The sequence below is a fragment of the Cavia porcellus genome, unplaced genomic scaffold (genome assembly GCF_034190915.1).
Source record: "Cavia porcellus strain 051 isolate PalLab524CR breed Dunkin Hartley unplaced genomic scaffold, mCavPor4.1 scaffold_30, whole genome shotgun sequence".
NCBI classification, from domain to species: domain Eukaryota; kingdom Metazoa; phylum Chordata; class Mammalia; order Rodentia; family Caviidae; genus Cavia; species Cavia porcellus.
The window spans coordinates 42,806,758-42,821,956 of record NW_026947513.1 but is presented as its reverse complement, the minus strand read 5'-3'; the positions used below and the strand labels follow the sequence as shown (position 1 = coordinate 42,821,956).

General features: G+C 35.3%; 1 protein-coding gene across 2 annotated transcripts; it reads left to right on the top strand.

Annotated features, from left to right (window-relative positions):
* Positions 1 to 371: 371 nt before the first annotated feature.
* Positions 372 to 14,755, top strand: Gnrhr (gonadotropin releasing hormone receptor). 2 transcript variants are annotated; one of them, XM_063240307.1, is made up of 3 exons: positions 372 to 951; positions 10,600 to 10,691; positions 11,328 to 14,755. In XM_063240307.1, exons 1-3 carry the CDS (start codon positions 430 to 432, stop codon positions 11,539 to 11,541), a joined length of 828 nt encoding a protein of 275 aa, XP_063096377.1. In that variant the 5' UTR covers positions 372 to 429; the 3' UTR covers positions 11,542 to 14,755.
* Positions 14,756 to 15,199: the final 444 nt, after the last annotated feature.

The following is a 15,199-nucleotide window of genomic DNA, read 5'->3' as shown; positions in this document are numbered from 1 at the left end:
GTTTGTCAGTATTTCTCTTTATTTTCATTTTGCAGCTAAGGATGATACACTAACACTTAATAGTTCCTACAAAAGCTTTCCATTTAAGTTATTGAACTAATATCATGAGTGGCTTGTAAATTCAAAATCAGGCCTCAAGTATCCTTCACTGTGCAAGCCAGGCCACCTGCCAAGGTGGTACAGTTACATTTGTCCCTCAGAATGTGTTTGGCATCCTCTGTTCTTGCAGTGGTTGGATTACAATCTCACAGAACAAGTTCACCTTGATCTTTCACAGTAAAGTACCTCAGGGACACAATCTGACATAAACTGAAACTTGTGACGTTTCCAGGTAAAGAAGGCAGAATAAAATGAGACTTTGGATTCAAGGACAATAAGACATCAGAAGCACTGAAAGCATACAAATTGAAGCTTTATCACTGGGGAAAGATGCAAGACGACACCTCTTCTGAACAGAATCCAACCCACTGCTCAGCCATCAACAGCAGTGTCCCACTGGTGCAGGGGGCCCTTCCCACCTTGACCTTATCTGGAAAGATTCGAGTGACAGTGACTTTCTTCCTTTTCCTAGTCTCCACCACCCTTAATGCTTCTTTTTTGCTGAAACTTCAGAAATGGACTCAGAAGAAGGAGAAAGGAAAAAAGCTCTCAAGAATGAAGGTGCTTTTGAAACATCTGACCTTAGCCAACCTGTTGGAGACTCTGATAGTCATGCCACTGGATGGGATGTGGAACATTACAGTCCAGTGGTATGCAGGAGAGTTACTCTGCAAGATCCTCAGCTATCTGAAGCTTTTCTCCATGTATGCACCAGCCTTCATGATGGTGGTCATCAGTCTGGATCGCTCCATGGCCATCACCAGGCCCTTACCTGTGCAGAGCAACCGTAAGCTTGAACAGTCCATGACTGGCCTGGCCTGGGGCCTCAGCAGTGTCCTTGCCGGGCCGCAGGTAAACTATTTTTCATGAACTTGTGTGATTCTGTTGCTCAGAGATTTCTTGCCTAAAATTCAGTAAAGGTCTTTCCCTAGGCAGTAGGCACAGTATTACCTTTAAAAGCTGAGGCTTTGGCATCAGAGCGGAATTTAATCTTGACTCTGCCTTGTTTCCTTGAGCAAATTTCTTAACCACTCTGTTCCTTTATTTATAAAATGGGAATAATGCCTATTTCACATGGTTTTGTGTTTAAATGAATAACTTATTAAAACATAACCACTAGTACATGGAAAATGTTCTTTAAAAGGTAACTCTAAATAAAATTGACTTCCTTGGTCTTGTTTTTCTCTGGTTGGCATAGATTTAACGGTTAATTTAGAGAGTGTGGAGCAATTTTTCATACTTTCAATTTATGTAGAAAGTAGGTATTGTGTCTCTTCAATTGTGAGGAAATTATTTTGATTAGTTTGTCCCATAGCTTGCAGTGAGGCAGGGTTAGATAGAGGGAAAGTGGGAACTTTGGATTTTGAGAAATTTGAATATTCTCTGAGGTTGACTTGAGTTTTGCTAGAAGCAGTTTTCTGACAAAATTTCCTGGCAATTGGTGTAGGAAGCAGACTCTCTCAGATGATGTAGACTTCTCTCTGAATCACCATCATCATCAGAAGCAGCCAGGCTAACTGACCTGAAGAATCCCTTTTCAGTAGTCAGTTCTTTTTTTTTTTTTTTTTTTTTTTTTTTTGTCTGAGACACGGTCTCACTATGCAGTTCATGCTGGCCTTGAGCTCACTTTGTAGCCCAGGCTGGTCTTGAACTCACAACGATCTTCCTGCCTCAGCCTCCTGAGTGCTAGGATTACAGGTATGAGACACCACGCCCAGCTGTCAGTGGTCAGTTCTTTAAAGAAAAGAAAAACATGTTTTGGAAAATAACAAAAACTCTTTCACAACAAACTAACACTTCATCTCTATGCTTAAAAATGTATTGTGTGATAAACTCAGAGCACAAAAATGTGGTAAGAAATTAAGTCACAGTTTTCTAGTATCCTCTAAAAATGAGGCTTTAAAATATGAAAATCTGCCTGGACATTCAAAGCTAGCCAGATGGTTTTATCTTTTTTAATGCTATGTGGAATTGACTGAACATAGTGAGAAACTATATAAAGTTTCTCAAAGTTTCCTCAATTTTTGAAAAATTTAATCAGCATGTGTTTTATGTCAGGAAAAATGGTAAAAACTAAAATGTTTTGATTTCCCCAGAGCAAAGTATATTATAATTACTTTCACAATGACTAAATGTATACGATTAACTTTTGTAAATGTGTCCCGTGGATTGAGGCTATTTAGCAAAGGCTTATGCCCTTGAAAATTCCATGAAACTTTTTACAGTGTGATGCGAATGCTGCTTATTGGTTGGTTTTCTTGGAGAAGATAAACACAAACTGAGTTCCTGACCTGGCACCTGGTGCTGATGAAACCATGAATCAGTGGGGAAAATAGAATTCATTTGTGGATACAAACTTTATATAAAGCTCATACAACTCCATATTTTAAAAGTTGAAGGCAAGGGATATAGCTAAGCAGCATAGTGTCTGCCTGGGAAGCATGAGGTTCTGAGTTAAATTCCTGATACCAGAAAAAAAATTTAACTCTTTTATAGGTAAAAGAAGACAAAAAGATAAGTTGGTATTGAAATAATGAAGAAAGTTTTAAGATAAAGGAAGAAAACTTAGTTTTCTCAGCTGAATGGTATTTGGGTGGAAAAAATAAATGAAGCATCATATACATTTTTCAATGATGGGTAAAAAGTATTACTAATTCACTGGAGATCTATTTGGTTGAAGAAAAAGACTGGCAGTCAGAAATAGCAAGTAATTAGAGTTAGTTGTTTTTCTTCTTCCTAGTAGCAGAGTATTTATCTGTCATAGAATACCACGGTTTGTTTGTCTGTGTTTGACATCAAGATGCACACCTATACGTGGTGGGACATTTTTGTGTTGAATTGCATTAATATTTACAGTACCTGTAAGATAGCAAAAATGGAAATTAAATGTTTGCACACATTAGTATACACAATTTTATGTTTTATCATAACATACACAGTTTTATGTTTTATGTATCAGTTGAAAGGTTTTATTTTTAAAGAGAACACTAAAAAAATGTTTGGGTAAATGGGTGAATGAGAAGTGAGGTAAATAAAGGCACATTGTCATCCCCATTTTCTGGGTAATAGAACAAACTTCTGACCTTTGAGAGGACTCAGACACTTTTACCAATAACTCAAATTAGTAAATACATAGAAACCCAACCTACCTCTTTGTTTCATTTGTTTGTTTTCATTACATGAATAATGTATGCTTTGTTGATTTTAAATATTGATTAATTGTTGAGTACATGTTACAGTTGGAAAAACAGATTTAAAATTATTCATTCTTTCCAAATGTCACTTGGACGAATGAATTTATAGCTTTTGGATTCATGAGTATTGGATTTATTAATTCCAGTTTTTCTCTTAAATAAAAAGGATTTCCACTCTGTGGACAAGAAAGGAAGAGAACTTTTGTTGCTAGGTTGTGACGACACATCATACATCTCCTGATTCATCACCCTCTATGGATAATAAGCTAATGGGCAAAATCAGATCCAGTCGTGGCCAATTTACATGAAAAGGTCAATTTTAAGTTTAATTCTTTGGTGATATATCAGTTGCTCATTACGTGAGTAATTCCAGCCTCAATTTTAAGAGAAATTGGCATTGCCACTCCTGGTGGTACACGCCTGTAAACCCAGCACTTGGGAGGATGAGGCAGAAAAATTGCTGTGAGCTCAAGGCCAGCTTGAACTGCACAGTGAGACCTTGTCTCAAAGAGACAGAAAGAAAAAAAAAAATAAAAAAGAAACACAAAATGCGAAATTGACAAACTAGTTGGCATAACATAAGCCCAGGAATCTGAGAACTTAAGACATTTTCCTAGAGCTCAGAATGATCCATTTTAAACTCCACCGTGGCTTTTCTCCTGCCTGACAATTAATCTGAAAACCCAAGTTCTGATGGTATAGGAATGTTTTCAGATCTTGCACCACAGTGTAGGGTATAAAGTTTAAACTTTTTTAACAGTGCTTTTTTTTTAAAGTCTTTTATGGAGTCCCAATAAATTAAACAAATATCAGGGTTGCAGTCTTTCAAGTAGGGCTATGAGAGGAAAATTCCTCTTCTTGATGGTTTACTAGGCCCTAGTCACAGTCACTTCAGAAATGACAGTCTCCCTGCAACAAAGGCTGAAAGCCACTGGGTTATAGAAATGACACAGGCGTGGGATTTAAAGAGGTGTATTCTGATCTCAGTACTGGTCACTTAACTAGCTATATGACTAATCACATAACTAAGACAAGAGTAAGGGCAACTGTAAAAGATAAATTATGTGATACTGTACAAAATCATGCAGGGACAGGGATATAGCTCAGTGGTACAGTGCCTGCCTGGCAAGCACAAGGTCTTGAGTTCAATTTTAAAAAAAAAGTTCAGTACAAAAAAAGAGAGAGAGAGCGAGAAGTTTAAATCATCCAGTACAAACTTTACACATTAAACACCTGGCTCCCTTCTGTTTCTCGTTTCTTCTTCCTTTCCTATTTTCTTTCATAAGATTTTTGAAATTAGGAAAGATAAAATACAGAAATGTGAATATGAAAATGGTTAATTCTTTAAGAAACAACCAAACGAAATGCTTATACAAAAATTACTTCAAATTTTTCAAACTGTAGTTTATGTTCCAATTGGTAGATTCACCCAAACTCCTCTCGGACACCAAACAGAAATGGAAGAAGGAAGAAATGAAAGAAAGAGAAAAGAAGAGAAGGAAGAGAAGGAGGGGAGGAGAAAGAGAGAGAGCAAGAAGACTTCCATGACAGAAGCCCGAAGAAATGACCAAAGCATGTCACATTTATAATTTTTGGATAAATACCAACTAATTTGAGAAGAAAACAGACAATAAATACATATCCCACCTAAGGTAGTTACTAGGTAGACATGGAGGTACAGGTAGAAGCCAGTGAAAGAAAAACAAGACCGCAAGAGTTTGCCTCTTTAGGCTCATAGCACCCAACTGGCCGTCTCCAGTGACCACAGCTGTCCTCAGCCTTGCTGTGGGAAGGAAGTCCTCCCCAAGAACCTTTGTGGAACCCAAACGGCATATAGAGAAAATCAACCCAAACAGCTCTTTTTTTCTCTTTAAGTTTAAAAACAAGCAAACAAAAAAGAAGGATAAAAACAACACAGAATTTCAAGAAAATAGGAAATTAATACTAGTTAATGTATTGCATATTGCTATCTTGAAAGTAGTTGCTCAAGATTTGGGCATAAAAAAGTGATCAATCAAATAATGAAAACACAAACTGTTCTTTTTGATGAACAAAGATTAGCAGTATAATCCATCTTGTATGTATTTACATACACATGTACATTTATACATATGTATATCTATTACAGTCCTTCGATTGTTTTCAACTAGAAATAATGTATATACTGGTAAGCCTATTTTCCCTTATGTCCTTTAAAACTGAAGCCAGGATTTTTAGCTTCTACACTTTACCCATTGTTGAAGTCTAGAGAAAGAAAAGCTTAAAGACAGGAAAGTAAAAAGACACCGCCAATATTTTATAATAATGGTTAAGATTCCTGTAGTGCTATGTGTAGGAACTATTGCAGAGGTTTAGTACACAGTATCTCATGTAATTGCATGCTAGTCCCTAGTGATAGATACTACAGTATTCCAATAGCCATTTTAAAGATGAGGAAACTGAGGCACATACCATCGGAAAACAAGAATCTTTGAAAAAGTTTTCAGTTAGTGTGAGGTAGGTGAAGGCTAAGGATAGTACTCTGAGGAGGAATGATTATCTACTGGGGGCAGAGGAGGAAAACAGAACAATTTATGACAAAACATAACAAATACTGGTAAGAACCAGAGTCACAGATAAGATAAGCAAAACAGAATGGAAGAAAATATAATCCAAGGACAAAGGAATCACTTAAAGGAAGGTGGAACCTTATTAACCATTCAAATAAGAGTGACTCTAAAACACAAAATAAGCTGAACTGAGACTAAGACAAATTTTTTAGGGGCAACTAAGATTCTTGGGTTTCCACATACTTCACTGTATTTCTCTTTTAAACCTTATCAGTCTGCCTTGTATTAGAGATGTCACATATACTCTATAATAGCCACTATCAAATATTAAACTCCGTAATATAAATACATATTTGTTTCACCTTTTAGGACAGACAACACCTAATATAGTTATTCTAACCAAAGAATTGCTTTAAAAATAAACATGTGTTAAATAAAGATAATAACTCAAAATATTCAGTACTTGTAGCATGATGTTTCAAAGTCTCTGTCACTGAAGTTTCATCACCATTTCGAGTCACTGAAAGTGTGAAATATTAAGGTGAAAATACAGCACAATGAAGAGCACAGTCAGCCCAGGTCATCTGACTCCGAGTACCGTTGATGAGCCATGGAAGAAGGTAGTTAAATTTTAAAAAAAATTTTTTGTAAGATTCTCAGGCTTTCTCTGTAGTAAACTTTCCAAATTCAAAATCTGCCTAACTCAAAACTAAATTTTAAATAAGGTCCAGTTGGAAAGAAGTATGGAAAACTGAAAAGCTCACTTTGTAACCTGGTGGGAAAATTAATGTGATTAGCTGAACGCTTGCGATTGGGCTTCTTAAATTCAAGACTGACGACATGGTAGTTAGTCGCCCTCTGCTGGATTAATTTAAAAATTATTTTTCCCTTAGAAAAAGATCTGAAACTGAAAATCAACTTTTAAAAATATAAATATTTTTACAAAACTACTGTTTCTACTTTCATAGTAAGAAAATAAACATTTTATAATATTTTTAAATAGCATATTTCACTGTCTATCTCATAACCCCCCAAATGGAAGAAACTCAGCCTATTAAGTAAACAATAACTTATTAATTAAAAGAAAACCTTTTTTAAAAAAATCGCTCGTTTGTTTAACTGCCCAAATTTACTTGCTAACAGTTTTAATATACTTGCAGTGATTGCACTAGCTGATATTTTCATTCAGGTAATTTTTCACAGTAAAATGAGTTTTCTTAGAAGAAAGCTTGGAAATGACTAAGAAATGTGTTTTGCAAGTACAGAAAGGATGAGTAAGTATTCACAAGAATTTATTTCTCAAATTCTTTGCAGCATTTCCATAACAGTTTATTCAATTTTAAAAACAGACATTTTAAACATAATTTCACACTTAGAGAAAGATTCCAAGAATCATGCAAAAATGTCTTAGATATCTTCTATCCACGTATCTCTAATATTGTTTGTTTTCTAACTGTTTAAAAGTTGCTGCACACATGCCCTCTCTACCTCTCAATACATCAGTGTGGGGTTTAAGTCTTTTTCCCACAAAGTCATGAGTATCAGAGGCAGGATATTAGGTCTGATACAATACACTGTTTTCATGTTCATCCTTTTAACAAAAAAAAAAAAAACATAGGTTATATGAAGGACTCAGTTGCATGTCCTCTTTTAGGTAAAGATTAAAAGTTCCCCTTGTTTATCTTAATATCGAAATTTTCAAAGCATGAGTGTCAGTCATAGTTTGTAGCATGTTCTTCAGTTTGGATCAAATGTTCCAGCTGAACTATGCAGTTTAAGAGTGCTGCTGGACTTCTCAATACATGGTTTAAGGTGGCAATGTTGTCTTAATTATGTGGAATTTCTCTACAGTGGAATTACCGTTTACTTTGTATGACCTTTTTAAGAACTTATAAATATCATTTGAGGGGGTGCTGGGTTTTGCTACCCAGGATTAACGAACTGAGCTACATTCCCACTTCCTTTTATTTTTATTTTGACATGACCTCTCCTTAATTTGTCCCCTTTTTACATTTATTAGCTGGGATCCAGTAACAAATCTTTTTCCTCTCCCCATTTATTTGTTGCTGTCTTGCAGTTTGTATCCACATGGATTCATAGATTCATACTTACCAGTTTTTTCAAATGTTTCTTTTTTTGTATTTTGATGCTTCAACTGTCCCAAATGTAGCTGAAAAGACTCATTTCCAGCTAGCTCCCGGGTTCTATTTACACCATTTTCTCCATTCACATTTTCTCTTTGGTTCAAGTCATCGAAAGCACATGCTTTATTTTGTCTGGCTCAGCTTCAGGGTCACCCACTTCCCTAGTGACCTCTGCTTCCTTTTAGTAAATGTTACCGAGAAAGCAAGATTTGAGTATTGGGTACAGGAGTGCTCATTACTGATAGGTGGTCATCATTTCTACATTTTTTGTGTGGACACAATTGAAAACTAAATATATGTACACACCAATAGACTGATGGATTGACCAATAGAGATTTGCTTTTTTCTACAGCTGTATAGCAATTCACTGTGTGTTCTACTATAGCTAGTCACTATGCCATGAATTGTTACTCACATTATTTTCAGTGTATTACCAATTACTAATTATCTATCAGTAAACATTCTCGTGAATATACATTTTCACATAACAAGGATACAGATATACATTTATGGTAAATTCCTTGGATGTATGGTTGCTGTATCAAAGGGAAATGCTCTACAAGGCTTCTCCAGAGGAACAGAACCAACAGAATTTATAATAATTTACTAGATTAGCTTAAGCCAGATAGATTTACACCAGTCATCCGCCAGCTGTAGAACCAGGGAAGACAGTTTCTTCTTTGGTAGAAGCTAGAAGACTCAAAACAACAAGAACCAGGATGTAGCCCCAGCCCAAGCTGGAGGCTTGGAAGGTCTCTGGAGACTCACTGATGCAAACCCAGTTCAAAGGCTGAAGAATCTGTACTCTATAGTCCACACGCCAAGTAACCCTAAAATATCACTCCTTGTTGGAGAAATGTCTGTCAGGCAAGCACTGAGCTTCCCCTCCCGCTTCATCCCATGCCGTTCCCAGCCTATCAGACGATGTCACCCACATTCAGGGTAGGTTTCCATCCCTCCCTTGTGTAACTCATGTGTCAGTCATCCCTGGTGCACTCCCACAGACCAGTGTGCCCCCAATATTCTAGACATCTCCCAATTCAGTCATACTGACAACCAGGATCAGCATCACAGTGCACGCACTATTATGCTATTTATTGCCCAACGGTCCTCTATGATGGTTGTGACAATTTGAGTTCCCACTAGCAATATAAGAGGATTTCCTCACAGCCTTGACAACTGAATGAATTCTGAATCTTGATAGTGAAAATGGCACGTCAGTGTAACTTTTTAAAAAAAAATTTATTTAAAGAGAAAAAAAGGGTAGAAATAGTACAGAATTTCAAAAAAATAAACAGGAAGAAATCACTACTTGATAAATTACATATTGTTCTCTTAGAAATAGTTGTTCAAGTTACAAAATTAAAGCATACAAAGTGGACATTCAAACAGTAAGACTGCAAACAGTTCTGTTCAATGATCCAACAAAAACCTAGTAATATGGTGATCAATCCTATACACTTAAACATACATGCAGTTATATCCTTCAGAGCACTTTCTTTTCCTCTTTTTTACAATAGCAATTACACATTTTGGGGTTTTTTTCCTTTCTACTTTTTTTTTTCAAAAGATTAAGATAAAAGAGGATATAACAAAACATCATAACAGAACAATTTAAGACACATTTTATTACTCCTACATTTGTTCTTACTTTTTACACTAGAGATACAATGTAATATTTATAAATAGGATTCTTATTTATTTTACTTATGAGGATAGTCTCAATTTGTTTTCATTTACCTATGAAGGCCTCAAGATCATCCTTCTTATTGCTGAGTAATATTCCATTGTATAAAAAAGCACATCTTTCTTACCCACTGTATCTTCACTATAACTTTAATTGGTCTTTCTATTATAAAGAAGGATGAATATATTATATGCCTAAGAGCCACTTACGTATCTTTCTTGTATACTGCTCACATCTTTTCTGCATGTGTAAAGAGTAACATTTTTAGAAGGATTCTGGTCTCTAAAATTAATTTTCAATATGTATTTGGAAAGGTGCGTTCTAAACGCCTGTCGACTTTTAGCCAACATTGGTGTTCTAGGAACAAAATTACTTGCAAAACCTTAGTCAACCAAATTGCACCTGAAATTATTTTGTTTTGTTTTGTTCTGATACCAAGGATCAAACTCATGCACTTGCACTTACCAGGCAGGCACCTGAGCCACTGAGCTAAATCTCCAGCCTGCACTTGAAATTTAATGTACAAGCAAGGGTTAAATCTTTGAGTGATGATTGTTCTACAAGGTTGAAATAATTTCACCAAATCCCAAATCCCATTGTTCCATTTACTGCTCCCCAATCATATTTTAAGTGAACATCCACTTACAAGTTTCCATAGAAATTCCAAGAGAATACTACCAAGGAGCTTAGAAATTGCTTTAGGTAGCAACATAAAAACTAGCAGCATACAGGAGAGAGAGCTTTAAAATATTGTTTGAAAAAGTAACATCCTTTTTGTTGTCTTATTTTCTTATGCAGTTATATATCTTCAAGATGATCCACCTAGAAAATGGTCCTGGGCAAACAGAAGTTTTCTCTCAATGTGTAACACACTGCAGCTTTCCACAATGGTGGCATCAGGCTTTTTATAACTTCTTCACTTTCATCTGCCTCTTCATTATCCCTCTTCTCATCATGCTGATCTGCAATGCCAAAATCATCTTTACCCTGACACAGGTCCTCCAGCAGGATTCCAACAGTACGTATTCCTGGCTGGCCTCAAACTCACAATGATCTTCCTGCCACAGCCATCCAAATGCTGGGATGACAGGTGTGCACCACCACACTTGGCCAATGCAGCTTTTTAAAAACTAAGTCATTAACTTCAGTGAGATAATGTGACTCTTGAAATCAGTAATTCCATTGACTTCATGAACCACCTTTAAATGATTTATGTGTGTGCAAAGTTAAAAAATTTCTGATTTCGCAGAAAAGAAGCACATAGTTAAAGCAGATAATTGGGGTGGCACACCTGCCCGTAAACAGGATTCTCACTATCCTTTGCTCAGAGACACCTGATGAATATAATTCTGTGTAGTTATAATGCAACACAGCTCAACCTATATCTGCTTTCCTAAGTGTACGTTTCAGTTGTTTGAGTATCAGATTAGCTTAATGGAAGCAATTTTAAAAGAACTGTCTTTGACCTTTTTTCCTATGTGACAGAGTGGACAGCTTAATTAAACAGACTTTGTGAACAAATTATCATTATTAAAAATACTGGACAATTCCCCACATTATATGCATTAGGCTGGACTAGTGAGCCTTCCTGATCGGCAGTTTTGGTTTTGTGAGAAATTGGCTTTAAATGCCTGCTGTTTTCTTTATCTAACAGAACTACAACTGAACCAGTCCAAGAACAACATACCAAGAGCGCGGCTGAGGACACTGAAGATGACAGTGGCGTTTGCCGCCTCCTTTATCGTCTGCTGGACGCCCTACTACGTCCTAGGACTGTGGTATTGGTTCGACCCTGGAATGTTACACAGGATGTCAGAACCAGTAAATCATTTCTTCTTCCTCTTTGCTTTTTTAAATCCATGCTTTGATCCACTTATATATGGGTATTTTTCTCTGTGATCCACAGATCATTCAGAAAGTAATACAAAGAAAAGTTAATAATTTTCTTCACTTGGAAATGGAAAATACAAAGCATGCCACATATTTACCCACAAACAAGGCAGGATTTGAGAATAAGCTGTCATCCTTCTTCTTTCAAAACATCATATTGGCAAAGTTTTAATTACAAAGAAAAGAATTATCCAGAAAAAATACTAATAATTTTTTCTGAGTCATAAATTTCTAATCTCTTCTTTTCTGACTTTCTTTTACATATTATTTGAGTTTCTTCTTGCTTTCTCCTAGTATAACAGTGCATAAACATTTAAAATAGATACAGTCTAAGGAAAAAGATGCAATAATAATACTAATAATGGTAAGAAACTACAGCACAATTCAAAGCTTACCATATTGTGTTTTTTTTTTCTGCAAAAAAGGGCTTAGCAGTGATTCTAATCTTATGCTATAACACATACCTAGAGCACAGAGACAGCAGGGCATCTGCCCATAAAATCAGTTTGCCTTCCTCTGATTAACAGAAAACAGAACAGCAGATCCTTCTCTTCAGCTTTAAAAACACTCTAATTGTTAGAGTACCTGGCATCCAAGGCTGCCACCTCCCTACCTAGCTGAAAGGTTATCGCATAGCACAGGTCACTGCCCCCCATTCAGGGGTAGTGTGGGGAGAGTCTCTGTGTAAGGAAGGGCAGGTGGTTAAGATTTTGACCAGGTTAGTAATATTCCTCTAGGTTGTATAGTCCACAAGATTTGTAGTGCTGCCGTAAAAATAACAGTGATTTTAAATACAATTAAGAAAAGACACACTGTAATAATATTCTCCAGGTTAGATATACAAAGGACTTGTTTGTCTGTTTCCTGATCTTACTGTGTACATAATCTATAAGTAACTGAGAAAAGTCAATACAAAAATCAAGCATATGCCCAAGCAAAAAAAAAACATTACATACATAAAGGAACTCTGGAGAAAAAAATGCACAATTTCAGTCTGCATTGATCAAAAAGATAGCAGAGTTTTGCAAGAAGAAAGGAAACAAAAAACTAAACATGAAACTAACATCTATTGATATCACATTTAAAAGTATGTATGTTTTCCAAAATATGATTGCATAGCACCAATTGTTTTGTTTAATTCAAGCCTAGGTTTACTGCTTCCCTGAAAAATAGGGTGAAGTAAAAAAAGGGGGGGGGGGAGGAGTAATTCCTATGCAGTTAGAAAATATGATAAAGAGCTTTAAAAAATCAGTCATTATTTAACAACATTTTTTTTTTTTGTCTTTTTCCTTTTTATCAGTATGGTGGATGAAACTCACAACTGCCTGCTTGCAAGGCAGGCGCTTATGCCGCTGACCTAAAACCCCAGCCTCTTAATCAATATTTTTAAACTGATAAGATATCATTGTATTCACATGAACAACATCATGACACATAAAATATAAAAATACTTTCCAAATATTCCAGGGCATGTAAAATTGTGGAAAGCAAATTGCTGATTAAGTTTCCTTTCGTATTTTTCTTCTAACTTGCAGCAATCCCCCTGTCTCAGGGTCCCTAATGTTGGAATTACAGGCAGGCACCATTGTGCCTGGTTTCTACTTGAATGCCTTTCTACTCTTTTTTTTCATATCTTCTTTGTTATTCAACTCATACTTTAAGGTAACTAATCTATGGCCCAAATCTACAACTGAATTGACTAAGATTCAAAATATGTAATATTTTGAAAGGCTCAAAGTTTGCACTATGTGCAAATCAAGACTTTACCACTCTGCTAGAAACACAAAACCAATTCTTCTCTAAGTCTCTTTATCATATATTAATTCTTAAATTGATAATAAATCTTTCTTCCAGTTTAATGACAAAAATAACAAACATGTGCAAGGCACAGTCTAAGGGCTTAACTGCATAGGTGGTCAGACCATCTCTCAAGGTTGGTTCTTAAGTATTCAAGAAAATATCCTATTGAGGTATTTCTTCAAGCATTTTCTAAGTACATTTGCTAAAGGGCTACTCAAAATCTAAATGTATGGGTCTTTAATTTATGTTCAATGACAGAGTATATTTTAATAAAATTATTTTTGTCTAGTTCTATTTGAATTATTTTGTGCATTTAAAAATATTGAGAGGATTTATAGACTATAACAGGTTGTCAAAACAAAGGTTAAGAATATGATTTTGCATATTGATAAGAAAGTTTATTACAAAAATGTATCCCAATGTATTTGTTTATACACATGCATAAATAATGTTCACATTGAAACTGCATTGTTTCAATATGCTTAGTCATTCTTTTTAAACCAAGAAATTTTTGTAAAGTTCAACATGCTCTGAAAAACTGCATCGAACTAAGTAGTATTTATCAATATTCTGGCTTATAAATTATAATATGAACACATATTTAAACAAAAAAATTATAACCCGAATGTTAACTGTAGCTTTTAAATGAAAGATTCATGACTTAACCAATAGTATTGCATATCTGATATGAATAAATCTACATATTCTGTTTCTAATTATAATAAAACTTGATTCTTTGGGGAAAAAACAGCCATATTCTGAAAGTGAATCCAACATATCAGATAACTAAAATTCAGATTAGTAAGAAGTGACTAGCCAAGTGTGGTGGTACACGCCTGTAATCCCAGCACTTGGGAAGCTGAGGCAGGAGGACAGTTGCAAATTTGAGACTAGCCTGGGCTACAAAGTGAGCCTAATGCCAGCCCAAAATGCATAGCAAAACCTTATCTGAAAAAAAGTGACAAACTAATGACAATCAATTGAATGAAGATTACATTAATTCAGTTTCAGCCTGTAATAACTAAAAACACACTCTGGGCCTGGTGGATACATATCACAAATATTATCTTTTTGTCTTCTTCTGGGAAGTTTAAATCAACATTTAACTGGTTAAGAGTTTTTAAAGCAGCCTCACTCAGGTGGTAGTTATAAAGAATTAGAATTTCATATATCTTACTTGTGTCCTAGTTTCAAATATTTAACCAATGCCTGAGGCTTTGCTAATTACTATACAGTGTTTCTATGTGAATAAAGAAAATAAATAATGCAGGTCAACTTAATCGTATCACTTTATGATTAACAAAATCAATTTTAAGACAAGCCTAATTTTTGAAGTTACATATCATAAAATGTGAGTGTAAAGACAATAAACATACAAAGCATGTTAATAGAATTTTCTGAGTGAATTTTTTATTTTTTTCTTTTGAATTCTTGTAATTCTAAATTCTCATAATAAACATATACTGCTTTTGAAATGAGAAAAATACAAATGTGTGTGTGTGTTTGTGCTACTTTTTTATGCATTGCTGTTTGTGTTTTTATGCATTGCTTTTTGATGTAAACGAATGCAAACTAGTAGAGCTATTTTTCCACCTCATGTTACACAATGACCAGTGGTAGACATGTGAACTTGAAGACACGAATTAGGCGTCTCTGCTTCCTTCCTGAATAAAAGTTGATTTTCACCATTTGAGTCACAAAGGGACAAAAAGGGTGACTTCTGATGGCTTTCCTTTCCCTATAATTTGAAGTGAATTTTCTCATAGAGCTAATGAAATTTAATTTCAAAACTCATGTATTCAGCTCTGGAAAAGATCTTTTCATATAGTCATATTT

Bases quoted from the DNA above. Each gene is read 5' to 3' on its own strand.
- Gnrhr (XM_063240307.1), top strand. From the start codon at position 430: ATGCAAGACGACACCTCTTCTGAACAGAATCCAACCCACTGCTCAGCC. The intron at 952-10,599 runs GTAAACTATTTT...CTTCACTTTCAT, and splicing joins GTGTCCTTGCCGGGCCGCAG to CTGCCTCTTCATTATCCCTC. The intron at 10,692-11,327 runs GTACGTATTCCT...TTTATCTAACAG, and splicing joins CCTCCAGCAGGATTCCAACA to AACTACAACTGAACCAGTCC.